The sequence below is a fragment of the Garra rufa genome, chromosome 12 (assembly GCF_049309525.1).
Source record: "Garra rufa chromosome 12, GarRuf1.0, whole genome shotgun sequence".
NCBI classification, from domain to species: Eukaryota; Metazoa; Chordata; class Actinopteri; order Cypriniformes; family Cyprinidae; genus Garra; species Garra rufa.
The window spans coordinates 20955576-20981923 of record NC_133372.1 but is presented as its reverse complement, the minus strand read 5'-3'; the positions used below and the strand labels follow the sequence as shown (position 1 = coordinate 20981923).

At 36.1% G+C, this 26348-nt stretch overlaps 1 protein-coding gene across 2 annotated transcripts; it reads right to left on the bottom strand.

Annotated features, from left to right (window-relative positions):
• Window positions 1–71: 71 nt before the first annotated feature.
• Window positions 72–26243, bottom strand: septin9b (septin 9b). 2 transcript variants are annotated; one of them, XM_073851241.1, is made up of 10 exons: window positions 26143–26243; window positions 17321–17494; window positions 14186–14314; window positions 13998–14079; window positions 13745–13882; window positions 7401–7518; window positions 4920–5015; window positions 4640–4736; window positions 2374–2425; window positions 72–2254 (listed from the first exon to the last, which is right to left on the bottom strand). In XM_073851241.1, the coding sequence occupies exons 2-10, from the start codon at window positions 17460–17462 to the stop codon at window positions 2098–2100; spliced, it is 1011 nt and encodes a 336-aa protein (XP_073707342.1). In that variant the 5' UTR covers window positions 17463–17494; window positions 26143–26243; the 3' UTR covers window positions 72–2097. The 2 variants fall into 2 exon arrangements, with proteins under 2 accessions (XP_073707342.1, XP_073707343.1); XM_073851242.1 differs by lacking the exon at window positions 26143–26243 and adding an exon at window positions 18079–18152.
• Window positions 26244–26348: the final 105 nt, after the last annotated feature.

Here is a 26348-nt window from a genome sequence, read left to right as displayed (position 1 = left end):
GAAGGGCTTGAAAATATATTTCTTAATTTAACCAATTCTTTGTTAAGACTAAGAAATAAGCAGATACAAAATTAGACGACAATAAAAAATAGCAATCTTTATTTTTTCCAAATCTACAATAGTAAGATAAATCTTACCTTATACTACAACAAAATACAATGGGTGTACAATATTCATAAAATAATCTGTTTTAACGTATATAATATTTCTGGCCATTCGGGGCATGACACTGCTCAATATGGGTTGAATAGAACATTACAAGACTATAAGACTGGAATATGTGGTTTCCATTCATAACATGTCTGACACCAAGATTTTTTTGACAGCCACATTGAGACAACTGTCGTTTTTCAGTTGTTATGCAAATCATTAGGCAGCACTGGGTGGGACTTAGTAAACCTGAGACTAGAATCTAAACTGTCCATATTTTTAAGCAGTATGCATAAACTTTTGGTAAACAAACAAAAAGTAACAACATATGCCAACATACAACAAGATATAAATGGTGTCCACATGGTCAGAACTTTTCCTTTAAATAGAAAAATGGTTAGCATGTGTCTCATATATTAAAAATGGCTAGCATATATTATTCATCTTTTCCCATATTATTCAAATATTAGCCCAGAAAATATTTTTACAATTTTGGACACTTTAGTCACATATAAAAATGTATGAAAATACTTCACATTTCTTAGCTATTTTTGTAATTACTTTTAACTTGAAACGATTTCAAAGTCAGATTTAGTGGATGCATAATAACTGCTTTCCTCTAGTTCTTATATATATATATATATATATATATATATATTAGTTGATCACAAAAACATGTTCCATTAACATTTTGTAAAAGTGTTCTGTCACTTTATTTAAAGTGAAACAAAAAACTTTATAAATGAACATGTTGAGAGGCTACTTGTTTTGATATTTTGTGACTTTATATAATGTGAATACATCCATGCACGTTAAAGTGTGGCTTAAGTGTCCAAAACTGTTTCGGGGTCACTGTGACTTTTCCACTGACAACATGAAATACATCTATCAACAAATCACGGTCACATGTATATTATAGAATACAAATACAGAACAGAATGGCTCAGGACTTGCTTTACTGAATACTGATAGTTGAAGAAAAAAAAAACAAAAAAAAAACAGGTAAGTACAGGTGCTTTGGGTAACTGTGGTGCTATTCTGGAAATCTAAACATTTGACCTACAAACGCCACATTATAACATTTGGGTAACATGATGCTGAATATAAATACATAACTCTTTACAAATCAAAACATGTTTGCCTCTTTTTAAAACAAAAAGAACATTTAATTTTACATAAGTATGACCAGGCTTTTACAACTAAATAGCACAACAACAATTACAATGAAAAAATAAATGAACAATGCATGAAAAAAAAAAAATGCAAAAATGGCACAAATCACATGAGAATTTTATAGACTGGTAAAGATACCACACAGGGTAGAGTCACTACAAAAACTGCATTATGTTTATACTCAACTAAAATTCATACAATGCTTTAATCAAGATCAAAACTTTTGCCTAAAAGTGTGTGACTGCACTGTCAGAAGTTCTGTAATATACCATAGACCCTTTTCACTTGTCTTTGTTCCATTATATTTTAAAATAGTGAAAATCATACTTTATTTGTGTTTTTATGCTCTATAAAGCCCCTCGCTTTTTATACCCAATAGCCATAAAGTATGATTTTGTTCAAACTGCATTTTAACCACTTATTTGTTATGATTAAATGAGAGAGCGTCAAGCATTATGGTATGTTAAACTTCTGACAGATGTCATTTTTTTCCGAGCTCTAAGCTGTTAACATTAATGTGAACATTGAACAAACATAGTAACACATCTTTAACAAAACTCTCATCACAGAACATCACATTTTGCTATATGCATAAAGATTCATATTCCACAGATTGGAAATATTTTTTGGTGTTACAGAACAATAGTCAACAGACATGGTCAGGCAGAATAAACTGAAGAGGAGACTGTTGAAAATTAAGAGACTGAAGGAAAAAAGATAGATGGACGGACTGATGGATGGATGGGTGGATTGATGGATGGGCTCGACAGGCGTCTACATCTCATGGGACAGGACTTCATGCTCAGGTACGCCATTGGCGTGGATTGCTTGCTGCCCGTTTGATTGTGTGTTATTCTCGTTGAGTCTGCGTACGCGGTACATCTCATAATGGATGCTGCTTGTGATATCTTTGATGTTCTGCATATGAGTTCTAGAAAACAGAACAGAAAAGAGAGAACACGTATATTGAAATATACTATATCCACTAACAAATTAAGTGTAGTTTTGTTTATACGAACTAAAAAATGTAAATGTTTAATCGTTAAATACCTGATGAGCAGGTCCCGCAAGTAGGCAAACTCGCAGTGTGCGGTGTTCTCAACTGCAAAAAAATAATAATAAAAAAATGAGAGCAGTTCAGTCATAAAAAAAAAACAAAACAAAACATACCAATTTGTTATAGTTGAGGTCAAAGGTTTACATACACCTTGTGGAATCTGCAAAAATGTAAATTACTTTACCAAAATAAGATGGATCATACAAAATAATAGTTGAATTAAAAATGACCCTGTTCAAACATGTACACACACTTGATTTTTAATACTGTGTTGTTACCTGAATGAGGTAACTTTTTTTTTTTGTGATAGTTGGTCATAAGTCCCTTGAGTTTGTCCTAAACAGTTAAATGGTCTGCTGTTCTTCAGAAAAATCTTTCAGGGCAAACATATTCTTTGTTTTTTCATAGTTTTTGTGTATTTGTACCTTTTCCAACAATGACTGTATGGATTTGGGATCCATCTTTTCACACCGAGGACAACTGAGGGACTCATATGCAACTATAACAGAAGGTTCAAACACTCACTGATGCTCCAGAAGGAAAAACGATGCATTAAGAGCCAGGGGTGTAAACTTTTGAACAGAATGAAGATGTGTACATTTTTCTTATTTTGCATAAATATCATACTTTTTTCATTTAATACTGCCCTTCAGAAGCTACAGAAGATACTTACATGTTTCCCAGAAGACAAAATAAGTTAAATTTACCCTGATCTTCAAATTCAGAAAGTTTTCACCCCACAGCTCTTAATGCATTGTGTTTCCTTATGAAGGATCAGTGAGCGTTTGAAGCATTAGGTCAGTATAAAATAAGAAAATAACATGAATTTTGTATGATCCCTCTTATTTTGGTAAATAATCAACATTTTTGCAGATTCTGCAAGGTGTATGTAAACTTTTAACCTCAACTGTATATAACATTATTGCATAAAAGACTGTTTTGCATAAAAAGACTGTCACAGTCTGTTCCTATATTTGCCATAGTGCTTTGAGGTGTGGTAGCATCTTATTGCCACTAGATGGCAGTGCTGTAACACAGACAACACAGTGTTTAGACAGCAAAATGTTTCTTAAAGTAACATTACATTTAAAATAGGCCACTGGGAGAGTGAGCATGTGCATTAATAAATTATATAAATTATCACAAATTATTTAGATTTTGTTGATTATGGCAGTTAAACACTAACATGTAGGCTAAAAATAAGCTAACCTGTACTCCTAATGGTAATCACTTGAATTTTTATGAAACGGCAAGGAAAACTTTCAACTTGCATTGCTAACAGTCTTCGTCTGTTCTTTTTGACTGCTCACTGCAAATCAGATCTCATTAATCACATATTAATGCTATAAGACTGGTTCTACTTTCAACTAAACTTTAACCACTCTCCTGTCCATGCAAGGTTGAGCTTTTCTTATTAATATTGGCCAGACTTTCTATGATAAGGAATAGTTTGAATTCTCATTGGTATAGTGATTTATTCCTTATGCTCTCTATTCCTGCTGGGTGAATCAGGAACAGAAACTTGATTTGCTCTTGGCAGCAAGAATGAGAACTAGTTCCCATACTGTAGACACAAACACCACATAGAAATGTGAATTTGTGTATTAAGGCTGTAGGTTTAGCAATTACTTTACTTACACAGCAATTACATTTAATATATTTTGCAGTTAACACTTTTCATTTAGTTCCATCCTGCTCTTTTCACATCTAGTCTGAAGACTCAAACAAATTTCATGATTAAAAAGCTCAAATGCAATTTTAAAAAGTAAATCTACTATAACTGTATTTAAAATTATTAGTTGTTGCTGCAGTGCATGCTTTGTGGTGATATTTTATTTTCTGATGATCTATTTAATCAAATTTTAAATATTACAGAACATAATGAAATATTTATTTCCATTTTGAAAAAAAAAAGTGTTAACCACATAAAATAACTGCATTAATCATATTAAGTTAACTCTGTGAAGTCCTGTAAAGTCCATTACAGTTATGTGATGTGTCTCTTTTAAAAGTTTAGCTCAGCTGAATCTTATAAATCTGCTTAAATACAGTAAAACAATCAAAGCAATGTAGGATGTAGGAGTACATAAAGTTCCTTACATGCAACCAAATGTTTTAAATCAAGACAAAAAGCACAGGACACCAATCCAACAACAAAGCTCACTGCCAGAGAAGATGTGCAGATGTGATTTTGGCTAAGCAAAAGTAAGATTGAAGAAAAGTGTTGTGAGAGAGGCTGAATGTTTGTGCGTGCACTACCTTCTACTGTCCCCCATCTTGTTTTCCTGCCCAGAAGTCTTTTTCCGTTGACCTGATATTCTTGATCGCTTCCCACCACAGCAAATGGGATCATCTCCTAAAACAGAGACCACATGAAAACCTTCAATATACAAAAACAACAAATGGAATTACAATGTACAGTAGAAACAGAAGACACAAAACTCACTTCATGAACTGTAAATCACAAACAAGCTCTTTTTAACATGCACCACAGTAGGAGTCATTGAGTGATAGAGATAAAAGTGACAAGTGGACATACCCTGATCTTCTCATTAATCATTCTGTCCTCTGCATCCTCATCAAACTCCTTTTGAGGATAGATGTCGATTTCATTGGCTCGCAAGTCCTCTCTTATCTGCACAAACCAGAAAGAATCCATAAAACAGTGTTTAGCTTCTTGTTCGTCTTTGGAAGACAAGCGTGTGCGTCCACAGAACATTAGGTCATTTAAAAAAAGAAATGTTGTTACTAACCTGCATGACTGATGACTGACTTCTATTAAACAGACTAAATGTAAAATAATGTACTGGTTGCTCTTTTCCATGCAGTTAATGAGGACTGGAGCTTTCGAACTTAAAAACGATGCAAAAGCATTATAAGGACGGTCCATTCAACTCATATTCCAAGTAAGTTTGTGTTAGGTAAAGATAAAAATGTGTGTTTCACACAGTGAGTTTGATAAGTAAATTAGTCCTATTGGTAAACAAACCATTTAGACCTTTCCCACAAAATGATTATGAGTGGAGATTTGTTTGATTTTTAGTCATTTTGCAACTTAAACTGGATCCCATTTCAATTTCATTATATGCAAATGAGCAGCCATTACTTTCTTCAGAATTTTTCATTTTCTGTTCCACAGAAGAAAGTAAGTTTGGAACTACATAAGGGTGAGTAGAAGGATGACAGAATTTTACTGCAATTTCTGTACTGTACATTAAGGGTCACCATGCTTTTCAGATGTCAGATTGAATAATCGTAACGCACATGGCTTCAGACCTCTGGCAGTGAAGATTTAAACTGACCATTGGGAGCATAATGAAAAGAATACAGTGAGAAAGCTTTTAGCCAGCGGGAGGCTTTAATGTATGACGACGAATCAAAACTACACTCTTCACAGAATCCACTCTGAGCCAGTGTTTGTTTTGATTCTCTGCTTCCATGTGCTTGATGTCCTGAGGTGGACATTAAAGCAAATAAACCAGACAGATTTAGCAAGTCCACATCAATGTTCTCAAGGTTGAAAACTGTCACCCTACTCTCCTGTGAGGTCAAAAGCCGTGTGGGGTGAAGGAAAAGGATCTAAGGATTGTGTGCTGACCACACAGCCAAACAAAACAGTTGTGTACAAGCCTGAAGAGTTTCTAGAGCCTGGGGTTTGTTCTGTTTGGCAGGTGAAGCAAATGTTAGGAGGAAACGGTAGCTTGGACACCCACTGAGTTTCCTCTGGCAGCTTTTAGACCGTAAAATCAATAGATGTTACGCAAGGTAAAGCATGAGAAGGATAAAGTTGTCTTTACCCACTACACGAGCACAAAGCAAACATATTCCTTGAATAAAAACATGAAGTAATAATACAGATTATTCATCAAACTGAATCACTTCAATCAGTAGCTAATTACTTAAAAATTAACATCTCTTCTTACTGCTGGACCTGTTATTACTGTACATTAAAGGGTAAGTGATCGGTTCTCATGTTCGTGCTGCTTTTATGGCAAACCTCCATATACTGTACCAACTCCAGCTGGCAACTGCTGGATCTATCCTGTGAACCGCCTCTACCAGCCTGTGAAGTTCTGCCAAGTTACAACTTAAGTTGAGGTCAAATAAAACACAAAGTGCTTCACCGGCCCCTGAACCCCAAAGAAAATGTAACACAAAATTACTCAACCAGATCCAAGGCTTTTCCTACATAATTAAGAATGTCCAAGCAGGATTGAAGATATTTTCCCACATCAATTCTACAAATTATGGGTGGTTATAGAAATTGCTTTCAAAAGCAATCCATGAAACACTTTCAAACCAAGCAGTTTTTCTGTTGGTCATCGCAGCGAATCAGCGTGACCAACATGTTAGGAAATCTGGTTGCAACCCGTTGCAAAATCTGTGCAGAGAAATCTTTAGACTTCACACAAAATTTCCAAGCTCACAGATCTCTACTGAAATGACAAGATTTCACCCACCAAAATTTGCAGAACAATGGTAAATGTGATAAATGTGACTGAACCTTTACTATATCATGTATTTTAAAAGGCTAGAACACTAGCAACCTATCAGCAGCTAGGACTGGAACAGTATTGTATTAAATATATACACGTCTATGGTTTAGTCTGTTACTGTTACAGAAGTTTATGAAATGCCATGAGAAATGCCCAGAAGGGAGCAGTTTTGCACCAATTCACACCATCAGGAAGGCGATTCCCACAGATATTTACACAAAGAGTTTCTCACAGAGATTGTGTGATGTTAGTTTGTATTGAGGTTAAATGCTTAAAAAATGCCATTATTGTTCAACTGGTGTAGGCAAAATGTCTTCCAGTTAATGGAAAACATGCCAGATGCTCCCAAATAAATTCTTTGTCATTCGATTATGACCATGGTGACTGATACAGACCAGATAAAAAAAAAAAAAAATAACCTCACAGAATTTTACAAGGTGAGGAATCGAAAAGATCTAATAAAAGCTTTCATCATTTGGTTGGAAGTGATTTATTATCTTCAAGCTGAGAGATTTATTACTCACCTTCTTTTTGAAGAAGTCTCTTTCCTCCAGAGTGAGTGTGTCTGCCTTGGCAATAACAGGAACAATGTTCACTACTTTACTTAGATGTCTCATAAACTCAACGTCAATTGGCCGCAAACTAAAACAGAGAAGACATCAGAGCAATGCAGTCAGATCCTAAACGGATAAATTTAAAAATCATTAAGTAAAGTGTTAAATAGAATGGTCTCTATTCAGTGATGTGATCACACTCTTATACTGTATGCAAAGCACAAATGATCAAGTCATCGAAAGACTAAATCAATATGGAAATTTTATTATAGAAAGTTAGTGTTAAAAAAATTGAACAAATATATTTGTCATTTTTTATTCACTCTAATATAATTCTTAATTTCTTATGTGGATCTCAAAAAAACATACGAGTTCGGAACAACATGGCTTAAGTTAATTATAACTAAATGTAATGTACATTTTTGGGTTGAACTATGCCCTTAAGGATAAGTTGAACTTTCTTCAGTGCTTGTGATTTTGCATTACTTGTACTAAATTAAATAGTACACACAACCAGCCAGCATGTGTATTTAAGTCTGCTGGGTAGAGTGTTTATTTGGAGTGTGTACTGCATTCACAACCACGAGGCACAAACAAGCAACACTGACATCTTTAATGGCCAGACATCCGGTTCACTCAACTCACATGACACACTGCATTTTGCCTTTTTAACAAACTGGAATGAACATGCACAGAGCCTCTTAGTCCCCAGGACAAAAAGATGTCACAATCTGGGCTTACAAAACTATCACATGGTGAGGAATACACAGCTACAGGGCTTTGAATATTCCACTGAGTGCAAAAATTCGCAAAATATACACGTGCATACACAACGTGCCCTCTGAGGAATTATGTGCATTGATGATTACATGCCTCTTCGAAAATATAACCATTACCTACCTGCAAAGTGACACAATATAGTGGATTATAAAATAGGATTATAGCCCTCAAAACTGTAACACATTTATGGTTTTATATGTGCTTAAAGGAGCAGTTCACTTCCAGAACAAAAACATTTACAGATAATGTACTCACCCCTTGTCATCCAAGATGTTCATGTTTTTTTTTTCTTTAGTCTAAAAAAAATTATGTTTTTTGGGGAAAACATTTCAGGATTTCTCTCCATATAGTGGAATTCTATGGTGCCCCCGAGTGTGAACTTCCAAAATGCAGTTTAAATGCAGCTTTAAAGGGCTCTATACGATCCCAGCCGAGGAAGAAGCATCTTATCAAGTGAAAATTTCGAAAAATGCACAATTAATATATACCTTTTAACCTCAAATGCTCAAATGCGTTTGACCTTTGAGATGGGAGTTTTTCGACATACCCTAACTGTCATGAACCAGAATACACAGAGTTTATGCAGAGCTAGACCAGACGAGCGTTTGAGGTTAAAAAGTATATAAATTGTATATATTTTTTTTAGAAAATAACTAATCGTTGCACTAGATCTTCTTACTCAGCCAGGATTATTTTGAGCCCTTTGAAGCTTCATTTAAACTGCATTTTGGAAGTTAAAACTCAGGGGCACCATAGATGTCTATTATATGGAGAGAAATCCTGAAAGGTTTCCCTTAAAAAACAATTTCTTTACGACTGAAGAAAGAAAGACATGGACATCTTCACTGACAAGGTGTAAATAAATTATCTGTAAATTTTTGTTCTGGAAGTGAACTACTCCTTTAAGCGCATGCATAGAAAATTGTGTCTAGGGTCTATGTCTAGAAATGTGTCTAATTAAACATTTGAATTATTAAATAATAAAAATTATAAATAATATTATATTATATTATAAATAATAATATTAAATAATAAAAATTACCCCATTCAAAAGTTTACATACGCTTGATTCTCAATACTGTGTTGTTACCTGAATGATCCACAGCTTATTTTTTTTTATTTTTTTATTTTTTTTTATTTTTTTAGTGATAGTTAGAGTCCCTTGTTCATCCTGAACAGTTAAACTGCCTGCTGTTCTTCAGGAAAATCCTTAAGGTCCCACTAACTCTTTGGTTTTTCAGAATTTCTGTGTATTTGAACCCTTTCCAACAATGACTGTTTGATTTTGAGATCCATCTTTTTACAGTGAGGACAACTGAGGGACTCATATGCAACTATTACAGAAGGTTCAAATGCTCACTGATGCTCTAGAAGGAAAAATTATGCATTTAGGAGTGTAATCTTTTGAACAGAATTAAGATGTGTAAATGTTTCTTATTTTGCTTAAATATTTTTTTTACTTATTACTGCCCTTTCAAAAGCTACAGAAGATACTTACATGTTTCCCAGGAGACAAAAGAAGTTAATTTAACCTAATCTTCAAATTAAAAAATGCTCTTAATGCATTGTGTTTTCTCCTGGAGCATCAGTGAGCATTTGGACCTTCTGTAATAGTTGCATATGAGTCCCTCAGTTGTCCTCAGTGTGAAAATATGGATCTCAAAATCATAAAGTCATTGTTGGAAAGGGTTCAAATTTACCCAGTGCTCAAATAAAAAAAGTCATTTGTTTACCTATTTTGAGAGCCAACAAAATGTGAAGTAAAATCATCTTTTTGTTATTCCAATTCAATTTTCCATTTAATGCCCACTAATACCCAATTTCCTTGTGTAATTTACTTTAGCTTACTTACTCATTGTATATTTGAAAGGAAACTTAATACATTATCAGATGCACATGACTTGCACAAGCCCTGGCATGGGAAAAGCCAATTTGATATTTTAATCACCTACCCCCATCTGTTGGTCTCATAATTCTTTAAGAGAGGAAGGAGTCACCATTTGTGGTGGACACTTCTTGTTTTACTTCCTGTTTCCCACAAAACCACATGGAGATGGCTAGCCACCAGAGTGCGACATCCACTAATGAGATTATAAAAGTTTCCACAAGGTCTCAAAGGATCTGTGTGAAATGTCCAAGAATGAACCTCATGGCAAATTTGTTACCAGTGCTGACATCTGAATCTGGGACGAACAACTTAAGGGTTTTTAGTTTGTTTCTACTTTTTGAAAACATAATGATTCAAAAGTAAAGAGCCAAATGCTAACAGTGGTATTGTGGTCTTGAAACGTAAATAAATACATCTAATATTACAAGCTAGACCATCCTACTGCTGATACTTAACATTAAGGGATGTATTTTTTTAAACATAGAACTTAACATGGAACAGTAACCAGCTGAAAAAAAGCACAGCTACATGTAAATTAACATTCTGCAAAAGATGTTTTGTAAGAATTGCTACCATGAGTTTGCATACTTCCCTAGAGTTCTTTAGAAACTGTATAAGTAAGAACTGGACTATTTCTTAACATTTTTGCAATGCACAAGCTGTTTGGTTACCAACATTATACAAAATATCTTTCTTTGTGTTAAACAGAAGATAGAGATGTGTGCATGGTTGAAACAAACTTAAGGATAAATAAATGACAGGATTTTTATTTTTGGGTGAACTATCCCTTTAAATTTGCAAAGGAGTCAAACCCTTCCGCTAATGGCTTACTATCACCAATGGGCCCCCTTTGGCTCCACCCATATTTCCGCCTATGCTCTTGAGGTGAATGGGGCTGTTTCCGAGACAAAATTTCAAACGGAGGAACTACAGTCTGTGTGCAACTCATGTTATGTGACATGTGGCGAGACAAGCAGCTGTTCAGATACAATCTTACAAGCATGCAGCAGCTGCGAGAGAGTGTCTAATAACAGTGCACACACACCAACACACACTTGTGGAAGGAAATACCCTCTTTAAAAAACATAACCCTGCCCACCCCCAACCCTTCCCTGTCCTGTGCAGACACTACACACGCATATATACCTAGAAAATGAGAAAACAAACAAAACCACTTACAGGACCACACAATGTAATTTCCCCTGTCCTCATTACACACACACACACACACACACACACACACACACACACACACACACACACACACACACACACACACACACACACACACACACACGTTGGGTTTACATGTTTTATGGGGACATTCCATAGGCGTAATGGTTTTTATACTGTACAAACCGTACTTTCTATTGCCCTAAACCTACCCTACACCTAAACCTAGCCCTCACAGGAGATTGTGCACACTTTTACTTCCTCAAAAAAACTCATTGTGCATGATTTATAAGCCTGTTTCCTCATGGGGACCTAAGAAATGTCCCCACAAGGTCCAAATCTACTGGTATTACTATCCTTGTGGGGACATTTGGTCCCCACAACGTGATGAATACCAGGTACACACACACACACACACACACACACACACACATATATATATATATAGCAGACAAAAGAACAGGGATAAAAGATATATATGACCCTATTTGCAGCTGGAATTAAAATGCATTTAGTTTACAAGAGCTGTGTTTCTGCTTGATAATAATGTGTCTCATGTGACCACTTCTGATCAGATTGTAACAAAAAGGTTTCCAATTCTGTGACTAACTATATCAATTACTACGGGTTATTTTTTATTTATTTAGTTAGTTACTTATACTTTTACTTATAAAATGGGTGTACCATTTCCCCCAAATAGGCTATAATTTTATATTTAAAAAAAATTATATATATATATATATAAAAAAGGCTGAACAAACACTTGCAGTGCAAAACTTGCAGTGGTTGATTAAAGTGGTCTTATTATGCTCTTTTACAAAGTCTTTATTTTGTTTTGGGGGTGCACTAGAACATGTTCTCATGCTTGGTGGTTGGAAAAACGCATTATTTTTTCACATAATTTACATTATTACAATAGCTTTCTCCCCAGGCTGGCACAAATGGCTTGATTATTTCCGGATTGGATGAAGGCCCGCCTTCCAAAAAACGAAATGTGTTGTGATTGGTTAGTAGTCCCACTGCGTTGCAATTGGTGAAAAGATTAGATGGCGTTTCAGTGCTGCAATGCCCCTTCCCAAAAGCAGCAAGTTCCGTGTAAAACTGCGCAAGCTAGATTAAAGTGATTCTTACTAGGGCTGCACAATTAATTGCACGATGTTATGAGGCGCATTTAGTCAATGAATCCGGTACTTTGATTAGTAGTAAATCTCCATCACGTGCGTTCAGCATTCGGCAATTAATACACAGAGACGTAAATCACTGACAAGCTATGCCAAATCGCGCTTAAAATTGAATGCGATTTTGTGCGCGATTTGGCGTAGCTTGTCAGTGATTTACGCCCCTGTGTATTAATTGCCGAACGCTGAACGCACGTGATGGAGATTTACTACTAATCAAAGTACCGGCTTCATTAATACAGTAGTTTTGGTCCTATTGTCACCCTGCAAGATCGCTGATACATTATATTATCATTATTGTGCTAATTTATTTCATTATTTACATGACCGAAACCAGCTCCAGCATAAGGCTAGTGAAGCTATCTACACTGTATAATAAATAAATCTCTGACCACAAACTGCACGTCTACGGTGCGGCTCCGTTGTGACCACCGATGATCATCACTCTAGTCAATGCTTGTGTTTACATCAGCCATGGCTCCGCATCTGTTTCGACCCTCTATACCGCACAATTAACAGCGCGGCTGTTAATATCTCCCTTTGGAGTGCACTTTAAGATTTGTAACTTTGTAGATGTTTTTTTATGCCCAAACATACACACCACACACTGGTTAAAATTCAAACAGTGAAAAAGCATAATATGACCTCTTTAAAAAACTTCAACTTCAGGTAAGAGACTGTATAAAAAATTAGAGCCTTTTAATCAAACATAATATAAGTTTTATAAACTCATAAATTATGATTTTTGTTTTTTACTAAAATTGTAGAACTTTCAGAACTGAAAAGGTTATATAGGCTGCATCCAAAAACCTATAGGCAGCTGACATATTCATTTACACACAAACTGACCACCAAACGCAACTTTCAGATGGAATCTTTATTCTTTAGCTCACGAAATCAAATGCACAGTATTGTGGGATATCAAAGGCAGTGATAACTACATCTATGCTGCCTTCAAAAATCGATCAGACGAAGGTATCTAACTTTGGATTTGGACGTGCCTTGATACCTTCCTACCTTGTAATGCGTCCTTCGAAGGCATTTTTTTTTTAGTTCATATGCAGCCATAGTTACTTCTTTACACCGAAAAAGTTGTATATACTTCTTAAAATGGAAGATACTTCACAGAAAATAATCACTCTAATGGTGACTTGCAATACAATGTCCCTCCCATCTATATAACCACAGTGTAACAATAGCAAAACCAGCTTTGCTTAGTAGTGTTTGGCATTTGTTTAAATGTGTAAATGTAATATGTGTGGATGTGGGTGTATGTGTGTGTGTTTCTCTCTCACCAGTGTCCAGTAGGAGGAATAAAATATATGCAGCAGTGGACTCGCGAGTCTGGAATCCTTTTCTTCCTGTCGATGTTGATCTCTTCCTGTAAATACTGTTCATACTGTGCATTAATGAACTTCATGATGGGCTGCCAGCTACAAACAGATAGACAGACAGACAGGAAGACAGAAGGAAACACATCAGATATAACAAGACCACAGGTATTCAAAATATTAGTTGAATAACGTTTAGTATAAAGTTGACACTGACCAGTTCTCATTGTTTATCTGGTCTCCGAAACCTGGAGTGTCAATGACAGTCAGCTTCATTCTTACTCCTTTCTCCTCAATATCTGTATAAAAGATGAGTTTAAAGTGAAGTGAAGTGTTAAAATCCGACATATTGCTCCATGGACAAGCATGTGTTGGTTTCATTTTTAGTTCTGTAGGCCTTTATACCATGACTGATGGTCTTGATCTCGATAGTCTTGGGAATTCGCTCTTCCTCTGTCGTCATCACAGATCTGCGGCTCACTTTAGATTTAAAAAGTGTGTTCATCAATGTGGATTTACCCAGACCACTCTGACCTATACAAAGAAAGAAAGAAAAAAATGTTTTAAACTGATTAATGAGTTTATTAAGTGCAATTAAATTTTTCTTTTGAATTATATGGACAAAATTACGCAATTATCCCTGCAATACCTGAACCAAAAAACCTGCAAGAATGCATAAAGTGTGTCATACTGGTTTTCTTCAAAAACTAGGTGTACTGTTAATAAAATAATAAAGGAATTAATGACACAGATTATTTTTAATATATCAAACATGTTTATTTGTTTACTTACATTGTATACTGTATATGCATTACAGATGTGATGTATTATTTATTTAAACTTACTTAGAACTACTATGAAAGTGTGTTGCAGTCTGAGCAGTTGCAACTTCTCACTAATGTGAGAATGAACTTAGCAGACAAGGATAGAACATTTCACATACAAAGTTTGCAACTTTCAATGCATAGCATTTAGGCAGTTTGCACCTCTACTGTTTGTTTAGGCCTTCAACTGTCTTTTCCTTTGTACTCATACTGTGTCTGAATTGCATACTGTCTGAGGAAACGCCACATCTGAAGAACTGAAGAACTTATTGACCATTAAAAAGTATGCATGCGTGTAGTATGAATAAAGCAATGTTGCCACTGTCATGTGTTACAATATCAGTTACATTTCTTCTCTGTCATTCACAACTCTTCCCTGTGGGCTATATGAGTAAAGTATCCATTGATCCTTGATGGAAGTAGTAGGTTATTCATGTACATTTCACCTACTGATTTATAAATACTGCAAATCTGGACAAACTATTAATTTCTATACCGATTTTTGCAGACTACAGTGTTTCTCAACATTGGCATTCGGGGTGCACTGTGCAGAGTTTTAGGGTTAGGGTTAGGTGCAGAGTTTAGCTAAAACTCAAATCAAACATATCTGAACAAGCGAATCAAGGACTTCAGGATTACTAGAAGATGAATGGCAGATGAGTTTGATCAGGGTTGGAGCTACTCTGCAGGACAGTGGACCTCGCAAGCCAGAGCTATAAAAACCCTGGCCTATTCTACAATATTTGGATACAGGGCTGATGTCCGAGAGCAAGTCTTGATTTAGGGAAAAAGTCTTTCAGAGCAATATGAACACATCTTGCCGTTTTTTAACATCTCACACCATGAACAGTGCTTCACACCATGTGTTCAAGTAAACAAACAAACAGCCATATACTGAGTGAATAAATATGGCAAAGGGACTATAGAAAAGTGCATGAGTGTGTGTTTGTATGTGAGAGACTGTTAGCAGCATCTTCATTCCCACATGCTGATTTGACCCAACACCTGCCCCCTGGTTTATTCAATGAATATGCACACACACACACACACACACACACACACACACACACACACACACACACACACACACACACACACACACACACACACACACACACACACACACACACACACACACACACACACACACACACACACACACACACACACACACACACACACACCATTATGGGGCATTATGGCTTTTCTACTGTACAAACTGTATTTTCTATCCCCTTGACATACCCCAACCACTCACAGAATTTCTTCTACATTTTTAGATTTACATAACACTTCATTCTGTATGATTTATAAGCTTGTTTCCTCATGTGGACCTAAAAACTGTCCCCAAAAGGTCAAACTTTACTGGTATTATTGCACTTGTGGGGACATTTGGTCACCATAACATAGTGAATACCAGTACACACATAAGTCTCTCATCATACTGTGGACTATAAAAGAGCCAGTGTTTTTAGAGGAAGTTCATGGGAGCAGCTTGTTGGATCTCACAATGACATCCATGATAAAGCAAGAACAAAGTTTGCAGCTGGAATCAGTTGAGTGGAGCAGCCAGGCAGATGCTCTCACTGCAGAAAGCATTAACCATGTCCGATTGAACATTCTACAGGGATTTTTTTTTTTTTTTTTTTTTGGCATTTTAAACATATTATTATGCATGTAAGTAACTGAAAAACCATCCACTATAAAATCCCTAAAAGCTACCTCCAACCTCTAGATGTTTGCACAAGTTTTGGCGAGGTTCAAACTTAAAAGAGTTGGTATAAGGTAATTTGAAGATTATAGTCTGACAACAACCCTCCCAGAAAACACTCAAAATCACTTATCAACTGCTAAAAGATCAACTTATGAACAAGCCTTAAATCATTTCATAAAGCTGCTACATATCCATATATTCATTTGCCAAAGCACTAGAAGAAACCAAACATCAACATGTTCATTCAGAGACACAAAGGCATTTGTCTCAGTTCTTAAGTCATAAAAGGAAAAGACATCCAGCACTGTCAAGAAACAATCATTCTAAGACTCTGCAAGTAGCTACAGGTTCTATTTACACATTGCCAAGAAAAATAAAATCTGGGATATATACTGCTGGAAAATAATATATCTGTCTCCAAAAAGATTGAAAGCTTGAATTTGGACCTTGGGAGTGGGTTGGGCAGTTTGCTGCCAGGAAGTCACCATGTATCCTAGGGGGGTGCCAAATGAGTCAGTGAATACGGTATATAGAATAATATAGTCTGAATCTGGAACCAAGATCATGATTAACAGTCAGTTGGGGTCATTCAGGGCATTTGCATTGGGAAAGAGGAGACATTGTTGCTTTTTGTGGCTATCAGGCTAGTAACTTAAGGAAAGTAGGTTCAAACAGATCTGACTGAATCCAAGATGTAATAACAATGACTGAAAATGTTCCTGCTCACTAAACACTTAAAAGAGAGAGGTGTAAGAATAATTGTATATATTATGTTTATGGATATATGCAATTTAGTTTTGCTCACCAGTTAATATTGATTATAGCAAGGCCTTTTAGCTAACAGTTTGCAAAAGCACTCAGGCATGTTGTTTGTCCCTTATGAAATGTTTATTTGAACAATCTAGATCCAGCTATTTAATTTCCAGTAATACTAAATGAGTATTTTGTACATGAGAACAAAAAAGCAGACATTTGCAATTGCACACCAAAACCTTTACTTACCCACTACCATGATGTTAAACTCAAAGCCTTGTTTCATGGCTTTCCTCCTCATCTGTTCCAAGATAGCATCGATGCCCACATAGCCAAACTCACTGTTTGTATTCTCATTCCGTGCCACAGGCGTCTTTCCTACATCTGCCATATTGCCGTAAAAACTTGTAATGACCTCTGGCCCTAATAAAATGATGAGATACAAAAAGAGAGAGCCAGTCAGTATATATGGTAACAATTGGCTTAAACATTTTTGCATGTGCAGTTTTCAATGACATGATCAGTGTCATAGCTTTACCAGTCAACTAACCCAAACAGCAATTTTAAGTTTATGTAAGTCACATGATGCAAATTTTGTGGTCATGCACTAAAGTTTTACCTCATGTTTTGAACGAATGGTATCTAAACTCAAAAAATGACTGGTAGCATTGAAGTTATGCTAATTATTTATGAGTCTGACAATATTGTATTGGAATGTTTCTGAAGAAAGACCAGATGTAAGAACACATGTAAATAAAGTAGGGCAGAAAACCCACAACAGTTATGCAGTTACCTCAGATTAACAACACACGTGTAAACATATAAGCAACCTAACATTTCTTTTCAAACTTTTCTAAATCACTATTATATCATCAATTTTAACAAGCTCCAAATTCCTTAACCCCCTAGAGCAAACTAAATTCTCCTCAAATGATCAATTGATCATTGAATTTACCCAAATATAACACAATTCCAAAGCATAAATCAAATGTTAAGCACAAGCTTACCCAAAAGAATGCGTATTCTGTTTGCAAAGTTGTTGAATTTGATGATTCAGTAGATTGAAAAATGTGTGTCTGACAGAAAGCAAGTGACACACAACTCAGTATGTGAAAGTGGGAGGGGACAAGGTAGCTGCTTTTCCTTTTTTAACGACTAAATGTGGCTTCCTCTTTTCATAGAACGTCTAGACACTTGCGCAAACTTCAAACAACAAGATATACCGAAATAAGCCAGTGGTGTTTTCATAAATAAATTTGTAACATGTGAATCAGTATAATAAATAATATCCTATATCCAGATGATAACACAGGATGAATTCACTTAACAGCAAAAAAGCATAGGCATGTACAAACATAACTTATCAGTTATGAAACATACTATTGCTTCATCAATTGCCTGAGGTGGAAACTATGAAATCCTAAACTGTGACTTAACCAAAACAATCTATGCTGTGTGCTACACATCTGTACATACCATTATTTATTAGGTATAAAAAAAGGGTTGAATAAAACAAAACTGAGAGTGTAGTCAAATATGAGGAACTATTTTTCTTTAATACGTTTCAAATATTCTTTGTTTTGTTTCACTCCTATGTTTTAGGTGCATTTTAATGTCTAAGAAGTCAAGTCAAAACTATCAGTCAGTCAAATACAAAACTGTTTTGCACATGTTCCTCTGTAGCTGATGTACAGTATCACAGATTTTAGAAAACAGTTTCCTGTCAGTCACACACACTATTTAACAAAGCTTTTTCTGAGAAAACAGAGCCCAAAAATACTTCAGCCCAAAACACTAGACAGTTCCACAGACAACTACCAGCAGCCATGGTTTGGCTAAAATGCAACATATGCCAAACTGAGACAGAATCCAGAAGAACTGTGACAACGTCCCCAATGCCATTTAAGTTTGAAACAGAGAATTAGCACATTAGCACTAAACATGCTGTGTGCATGAATTTCAGTTTCTCTGTCTTACTCATTATTATAATTAGAAACACCAAAACAGTCACCATAATGTGACTACTGTGGGGTCTCTCACACTATACTGTGATCTTATTTTTCCACTTGTAACCTGAAAAATCATCCTTTTAAACCCCTCACTGTAAATGTGCTATTTCCTTTCTAGAACAGATTGGGTCATCTGTTCAGAAAAAGCATCTTACATCTTTTAAAAGTCCTAAATTAGGTTCATAAACACATGACCAGGCATACACACTAAACAGCTCCCAAGGCAGCTGTGAAGTTTGAATAACAGGACCCATTTTACTCATCACAAATGCAACTTAGAAACCATAAAACATATTGACATTACAAGAGGCAAAAGAAAAATCAGGGAAACCACACCTCTCAAGCTTAGCCTTAAACATCAGACCTTGCCTTCACCTCAGCTTCTGGCTTCGAACATTTTATGATTAATGCAGTCTTTCAGTTTGTGTGGATTTTTGGCAAAAATTCCTTAGCCAATTAAAATAAAATGATGGGTCTAGGTAAACCTAACCCATCAACGAGTTTTACCACTGAAACCTAGAACTTTCCATTCGCCTCAGAGAAGCCTCATAGTTTACTGTGACCTATATTTTTCATATGTTAACCCAACAGTCAATCACATGTGAAATCCACACTTTAACCTTGAGTGAACCACAGTTCCTTAATGCCAAAGTGGAATGTTATCCCTGTAAGTTGAGATAATTTGGAGGCAGAAAGGCAGAGGTTGTACACCAAATCTTGAATTACAATATTAAGCGTGAGAACATTGTGTTTATTGCACACATACTGTATGTGTACTGATACATGCATACAGAAAAGAGAAGGAAAATCTAGCATGTAAACAGCATGTTCAGAGTATGCCAAATAGTCATTATCTACGCCAGGACAAGAGTTGATTTTTGCTGGCCTGGTGGGTGGAACAGATCACAACGTGTGGGCATGTTAATTAAGGTTTAATACACAGACTACAACGAGCATTTGTGCCATTGATTACATGACTGCCCTGCTGCCCCTTCTGCCAACACCTGTTGTGCGCCATCTGCTAAGAAACAAAATGAGGCATGAATAGGAAAGGAGGCCGTGACACGGGCACTCAACCTATTGTTTAAAATATATATATATTTTTTTTTCTCAATTAGTTCCCCTTTTGGTTATGCTCACACCCTGCAAATGCGAAGTGCTAAGTTTCATATCATAGCTAAAAAACGATGGATTACCCTGAGCAATTCTCAAACTGTCTAGGCACTTTTCACCATTGGGGAAACAGAAATTTCTAAATAACTGTGAGCAATATACACATAATGCCATATTTTGATAAACGTCAGCATTCCTGTAGTCCAGATAAATGATAATGCTGTAAAAGCATTATCAGTCCTCATTTACCCTTTGCAGATCTTTATAAAAGAGCCCTTTCATTTAAAAACACAAATCATATGAGATGAGAAGATTAGGAATTCATAATCCAATTTAAACATGTATTAAGAAAAAAAAAAAAAAACAGTAAGCAGTATTATGCAAGTTAAAAATGTTATCCTAAGACTTAAATCTTATCAATCAGCACTAAGCATGAAATACTATATGTGGATTGTTACTTCACAAAAGATCAATGAATGCATTAAAACAATGAAAGAGCCTTCTTAAAATGGAACATCATTTTGTAGGTGATACAAACACTTGCTTGGACCTGAATAAGCATGCATGTCTATGGGATTTATATGTGGTAAAGCAAAGGCGAGATATGCAAAAAAAAAAAAAAAAAAAAAGCTTTGTTTCATATAGGCCACGAAATGTGGGCCAGACAAACAAACAAACAAAATCTACAACATATTTAAAGCCAGAAGTGATGTGGTGATGGCCAGGATTTCCTGGTGGGATCAGACTCTGCCTATGCCACACGCAACATCGAGTTCTATGCATGATCAGTCCACTCTGTGGACTCTAATACACAAGAGCAGTTTTAAAAACGAAAGCCTCCCTGCAGCAAAAAATACAAATCAGTTCTGAAAAGATGTAGCTTCAGTGGCAGTTATCCTGCCTCTCATGCAAAGTTTGTGGCCTATATTTTCACTAGCATGTGTCAGTGTTCTAACAAACAGGAAATAGGGGTTACCGCTGAAGTGTGTCCCTGCACACACATGCAGGCAAATCTACGTGCACGTACAGCTATTGTAAATGTCACATTTATGTTATATAAAGTCTTAGAATTTATACCATTGTCTTATATTTCATATATTTCTTTTAAAACATAACATTACATTTTATTCATAACATTAAATTACTACATTATATTTAAAATTAAATTAATTATACACTTTTTACATGGTAGAACTTTTTCTGGCAGAACTAATGTTGAATTATTCTTTATGAAGCTGTTCAAATATATCTTAATCCATTCTGAATAGCATGCCCGAACATTTGACCATCCTTATAATTTTGTGTTTTGCAGTTTGTTCAAGGACTACGATATGCATTTCATCAGGTACATCTAGAAGTATGACCGGGTTTGTCCACTCTCAAAATTACAACATTTAGAACCACAGAATCCCCAACTATAGGCCAGTATTCCACAGGTCTCATTTTTCCAATGAGTTCTCCAAGACATCAAGAACTCTCTCTCCCCCTGTATCCAAAATTTGACTTGGTTGATTTCCTGTTTTCAAAAACTCAAAAGGTTGTGTGTTCCCCTTCTGAAGCTGATCCAACTCTGTATAGAAACCATACATCCACAGAAAAGCAGGGCAAACACTAATGCAAGGCCATCTAACAATTCATTCTTCACAGGCAACATACAATTTAATTCTGTCTTCATTCTGAGCCAGAACAGTTGGGAATTTGCCCATGTTTAGTGGTCTGTGGTATATTGGCCTCTGTAACTGGACTTTGGTCTGGCAGCAGACATTCAAAGTCAGGAGTGCGCCAAATGAAAAACATTTGTACAACTAACAATTAGTGTCAACAGCCAATGAAGCCTAGTAGACCTGACAGTTGCCCTAAATGTGTAACTAAACCTGTCTCGGGTACACTAGGCTAGGAATGTAAATGCTACTAAGGCTGTTCTTACAGAAAATAATGATAAAATGTAGAAAGAATGAAGTGATACAGCCTTATTTGCTGAAAAATGGAAAACTAAAAGACTATATGACATATCAGGAAACTCCCAACAGAGTGACAACAATTTATTACGGTTCAGTGATATTATGAGGCTGAAAAATAACTATTCATAATAAGTGCAAGGAAAGTCAGGCAGAACTAATTCTGAATTATCTGTTACACATCTGAAACACATGCTCCCATAGATGTAGAGCAATGAAAAAAAAAAAATCATTTGGATCAGGAAGAACATGAAGGACATACCGGTCATAAAGTTTTACTCTCTTTGACTGAAGCAGATAAATAGAGCCTTGAGTTACATGGAGCATTTCTAGAAACTTTCACGTAAAAAAAAAAAAAAAACAGCAGGAAGACACTGATGATTCTCACATGTTCACCAGATGCATCAAAAAAAAAAAAAAATGAAACATTGACCTAGAGTTTTGTTAGAACAGAAAAAACATAAAGAACATCACTAATGAATCATAATCTGTCATCATAATTTTTTATTTCTCATGAATTGGAGATTGCTGAGGACATTTGGACTAAGCGCTCCAAGTCGTGTTCCGTACACTCAACTATCAGTTAAGTCAGAGGTGCCCAATCCTATTTCTTGAGATCTACCTACCTGCAGAGTCCGGTTCTAGCCCTGCTCCAGCACACCTGTATTTAAGTATCTAGTACTTCTAAAGATCTCTATTAGCTGGTTTAGTTGTGCTCGATCAGGGCTGGAGCTGAACTTTGGGGTAGAAGGTAGACCTCCAGGAACAGGATTTAAGTCAATGAGAAGTAATACATACATATTTCACTGATCTAAAACATACTGTAGTTGCACCTAGTTGCTATATCACTCCTATCTTTAAATGTGCTATACAGCACCTTTGTCAAATGGTGCTATGCAGAACCATAAGAGGAACACCATTCTCCTCCTTAGATCTTAATCCACTCTTAGATGTTTGCTATAAATGGGAATTTACTACAATGGCAAAAGTTGTTTTAAACACTTTTATCCTTTTCTGAAGTCAAAAAATCTTGTGTGGAGGCCTTTGGAATATTTTCTTATAGAGGGGCCTTGGGGCTAAAAGGTTTAGAACCGCATTGTCTTCAAGAAATACAATGTTTTTTAATGTTGTTTTTTAGTCCTTTACCTAGACACTAAGAGAGAGTTAGACAGTCTTTAACGAACTAGGGGCTTAATTCTTCTTTAGATGGCAGTGGTGCTATGTAGCACCTCAACCACCCCAAAAAACAATAAAGAACCACTGTAGAACCATACTGGGCTTAACAGGTTCTTTATACGGTAGCTGTATGTGGCTCCACCTCCATCCCCCAAAAAATGTTGAAGAACCAATTTTTTTGTGTGTGTGTACCGATCATTATGAAACTACAAAGCACAAGTATTCAAAAATCTATGTGTAACGTTGTGTTTATTCTTAGGGCACCTGAAGAATCCAGAAAATTCCACTTTATCACTTAACTGTAAAAAAAGCAATTCCCTTGACACCATGTATCAAACATGGCCAATCAATAGCTGCCAATGCACAACCATGTCAAACCCCAGATAAGATACTCCACAGACCAAACCAAGAGGCTTGTATTAAGGAGATTTACTTTTCTATCTGTTTTCAGGTGTGTACAGCTAGGTTACCTCACAATTCCTGTGAAAAGCTAGATGCAACTGTAAGCTACACAGCCAGCATACACTAATCTGTAGATGTGGTGAGGTGAACTCTGGTGCTCAGCGTGAAGAATGCTACTGGTGGACTCATCTTTCATTCTGCTCACCCCTTGAGAATTCAACCTTTGCCATTACATGCCACAAGCAGATGGTGACGAAGGGTGTTAAAATACTGTTTTCTACAAAGCACCTTCTAGAAAGGAAAATTGCAGAGAACCAAAAAAGCTATGGGAGGAAACACTGTACAACCTTTTGTGATGAGCATAGATTGCTAAATGTCATTTTTAATCAGATCACTCACAAGGCAATTATCATCTTTATGGCCTATATAATGTAAATGTTTAATCAAAACCACTATGGCGGATGAATGTCTGATTTAAAAAAAAAAGATGACTATTCATTTTAAAAAGTTGTTAGTAGACACTGGAACCGACATAAATCAGTGCCATCATTTTGCCAATATTTGTCCCAAAACAATATTAATTTGACAGTCAATCCAAAAACAGGCAAAGAATGCTTGATCCTTTAATCTGACAAGAATGTATCTTTTTATCACTATTGTGAACAACAAAATAAGAAGCTGAACACAAACGCTGAGTCCTCGCACATTTCAGTATGTCCAAAACAGTAATAAGACAATAGACCATCAGGCCATAAGGCCAATAGACATCAGTGTGATATTGGTGCAAGCATCCTCATTTTCCAAATACACTCCATATCATGCATGTAACTAAAGTTCAACAACTTGTTTTCTTGCATTTTTACACAGGTCACTCACAATATCATACTGTACATATATCTGTCTCTCAGTTAATCTACACCTGCTTTAAAATAAATAGATAAATAAATAAAAAAACTTTGTTCCTAATTCATTAGTTTTGGTGAGGAATATTCTGTATATGTTATGCAACCTTTTAGAAGGTGTGTGAAATTATTTCAAACAGCCCTGAAAATTGTTACATTAAAATTTAACCCATGTAATATACCTAATAAAATAATTACAGTGTCTAATAAATGTAATGGCTAACTAGCTACTAAATCAAAGCCATTTTTTTTTTTACATTTGAAGCATGACATGACATTTGGATGCATGTACATGATGTTAAAAATGGGTTCATGCTTCAGAAAAGAAATAAAACAGCTGCAGTGGAATAATATATTCCAGCAAACAAAAAAGAATTTCAGCTGTTCTACAGATGTGGTAGGATCTGCTGTAAAATAATTGGGTTCGATATATGAGGAAGTGGTGTTTTATCTGAAAACGGAACTCTGCTAAACAGGTATCATATAACCTTGTTGATGTAACTGGAGATGACAGAAGTATTTGTAATTGGTTTACAACCGAACTCAAACACAACAGAAAGATTGGTGTTCTAGATAAATTGCTAACTGCTGTTACTGAAAAAAAAAAATGACTGGAAGTAATCTGACACTTACTGACAAATGGAATCAGAAGTTAAACAGAGGAACAGAACAGATCTGTGCTGAATACAAACATGTCAATTAACTTCCATGTTAATGACGACAATTAAACAACAGGAACTGTACTGTCATGCAAAACAAACAAATGAGAATGAAAATAGGAAGCCATTCAAACAACGCTGATTGGATATTAATAATAAACCCAAAGAGAGCATCTGAACCTATGACACACAAGTTTGAACATGTGGGACTCTGGGTCAGATGTAAACTAAATAGAAAAACTGATTATCAAAATGTCTGATTGAAGAAACTAAGAGCAGGGATGACACACACCCCACACAAAGAAAAGAGAGGGCCAGGAGGAGGAGAGAAAGGAAGGGGGTGGAAGAAAGTAGAAGGAGGGGTTCACTGAGCTTATCATCTGTTTCAATGCATGGACAAACAAGAGAAAGAGAGGTCTTAAAACAGAACAAAACTCCACAAAAGCTAGCCAAAATCTCCCCTTCTCATCCTCTCTCACTTGCTTCCTTTCCTCACTGGCAAGAAAAGCAGTGAGGACACCTGGGAAACTTGTGCATGCAGCAACACACACACACACACACACACACACACACACACACACACACACACACACACACACACACACACACACACACACACACACACACACACACACACACACACACACACACACACACACACACACACACACACACACACACACACACACACACTCTCTCTCTCTCTTTCTCTCTCACACACACGTCACCCACTCTGTAGCTTTGTAAAAGCGCTAGAGCCTCCCTGAATGAAACTCTGGAAGGAAATGTAAAACTCACGCAAAGAAAGCCTGTTTTAACAGAAGTAAACATGGAGAGCATATAGTGACTCACCCTTCCTTTAGTAGCTCTTGCTGTCTTTCTTTATCTCTCTTTCTGTCCCTCTTTCTCTGTGCCTGAGTCAGCCTGCAACACCAGCTGGACTCACAACCACGCCCACTCCAGGGTCATGTGACCACAGAACAGCCAAGCAGCACTCATTACCCATTCAAACAAGCTATAGTAGAATCTGTCATGGTGTGTGTGTGGCTCACATTTTG

What these genes read in the sequence shown, in the direction of transcription:
- septin9b (XM_073851241.1), bottom strand. Translation starts at nt 17,462, where the DNA reads ATGGCAGATGTAGGAAAGACGCCTGTGGCACGGAATGAGAATACAAAC. An exon ending in GTTTAACATCATGGTAGTGG is followed by an intron (nt 14,315 to 17,320) that starts GTAAGTAAAGGT and finishes TTCTTTGTATAG; the next exon opens with GTCAGAGTGGTCTGGGTAAA. An exon ending in TTGCGGGACCTGCTCATCAG is followed by an intron (nt 2,255 to 2,373) that starts GTATTTAACGAT and finishes TCTGTTTTCTAG; the next exon opens with AACTCATATGCAGAACATCA.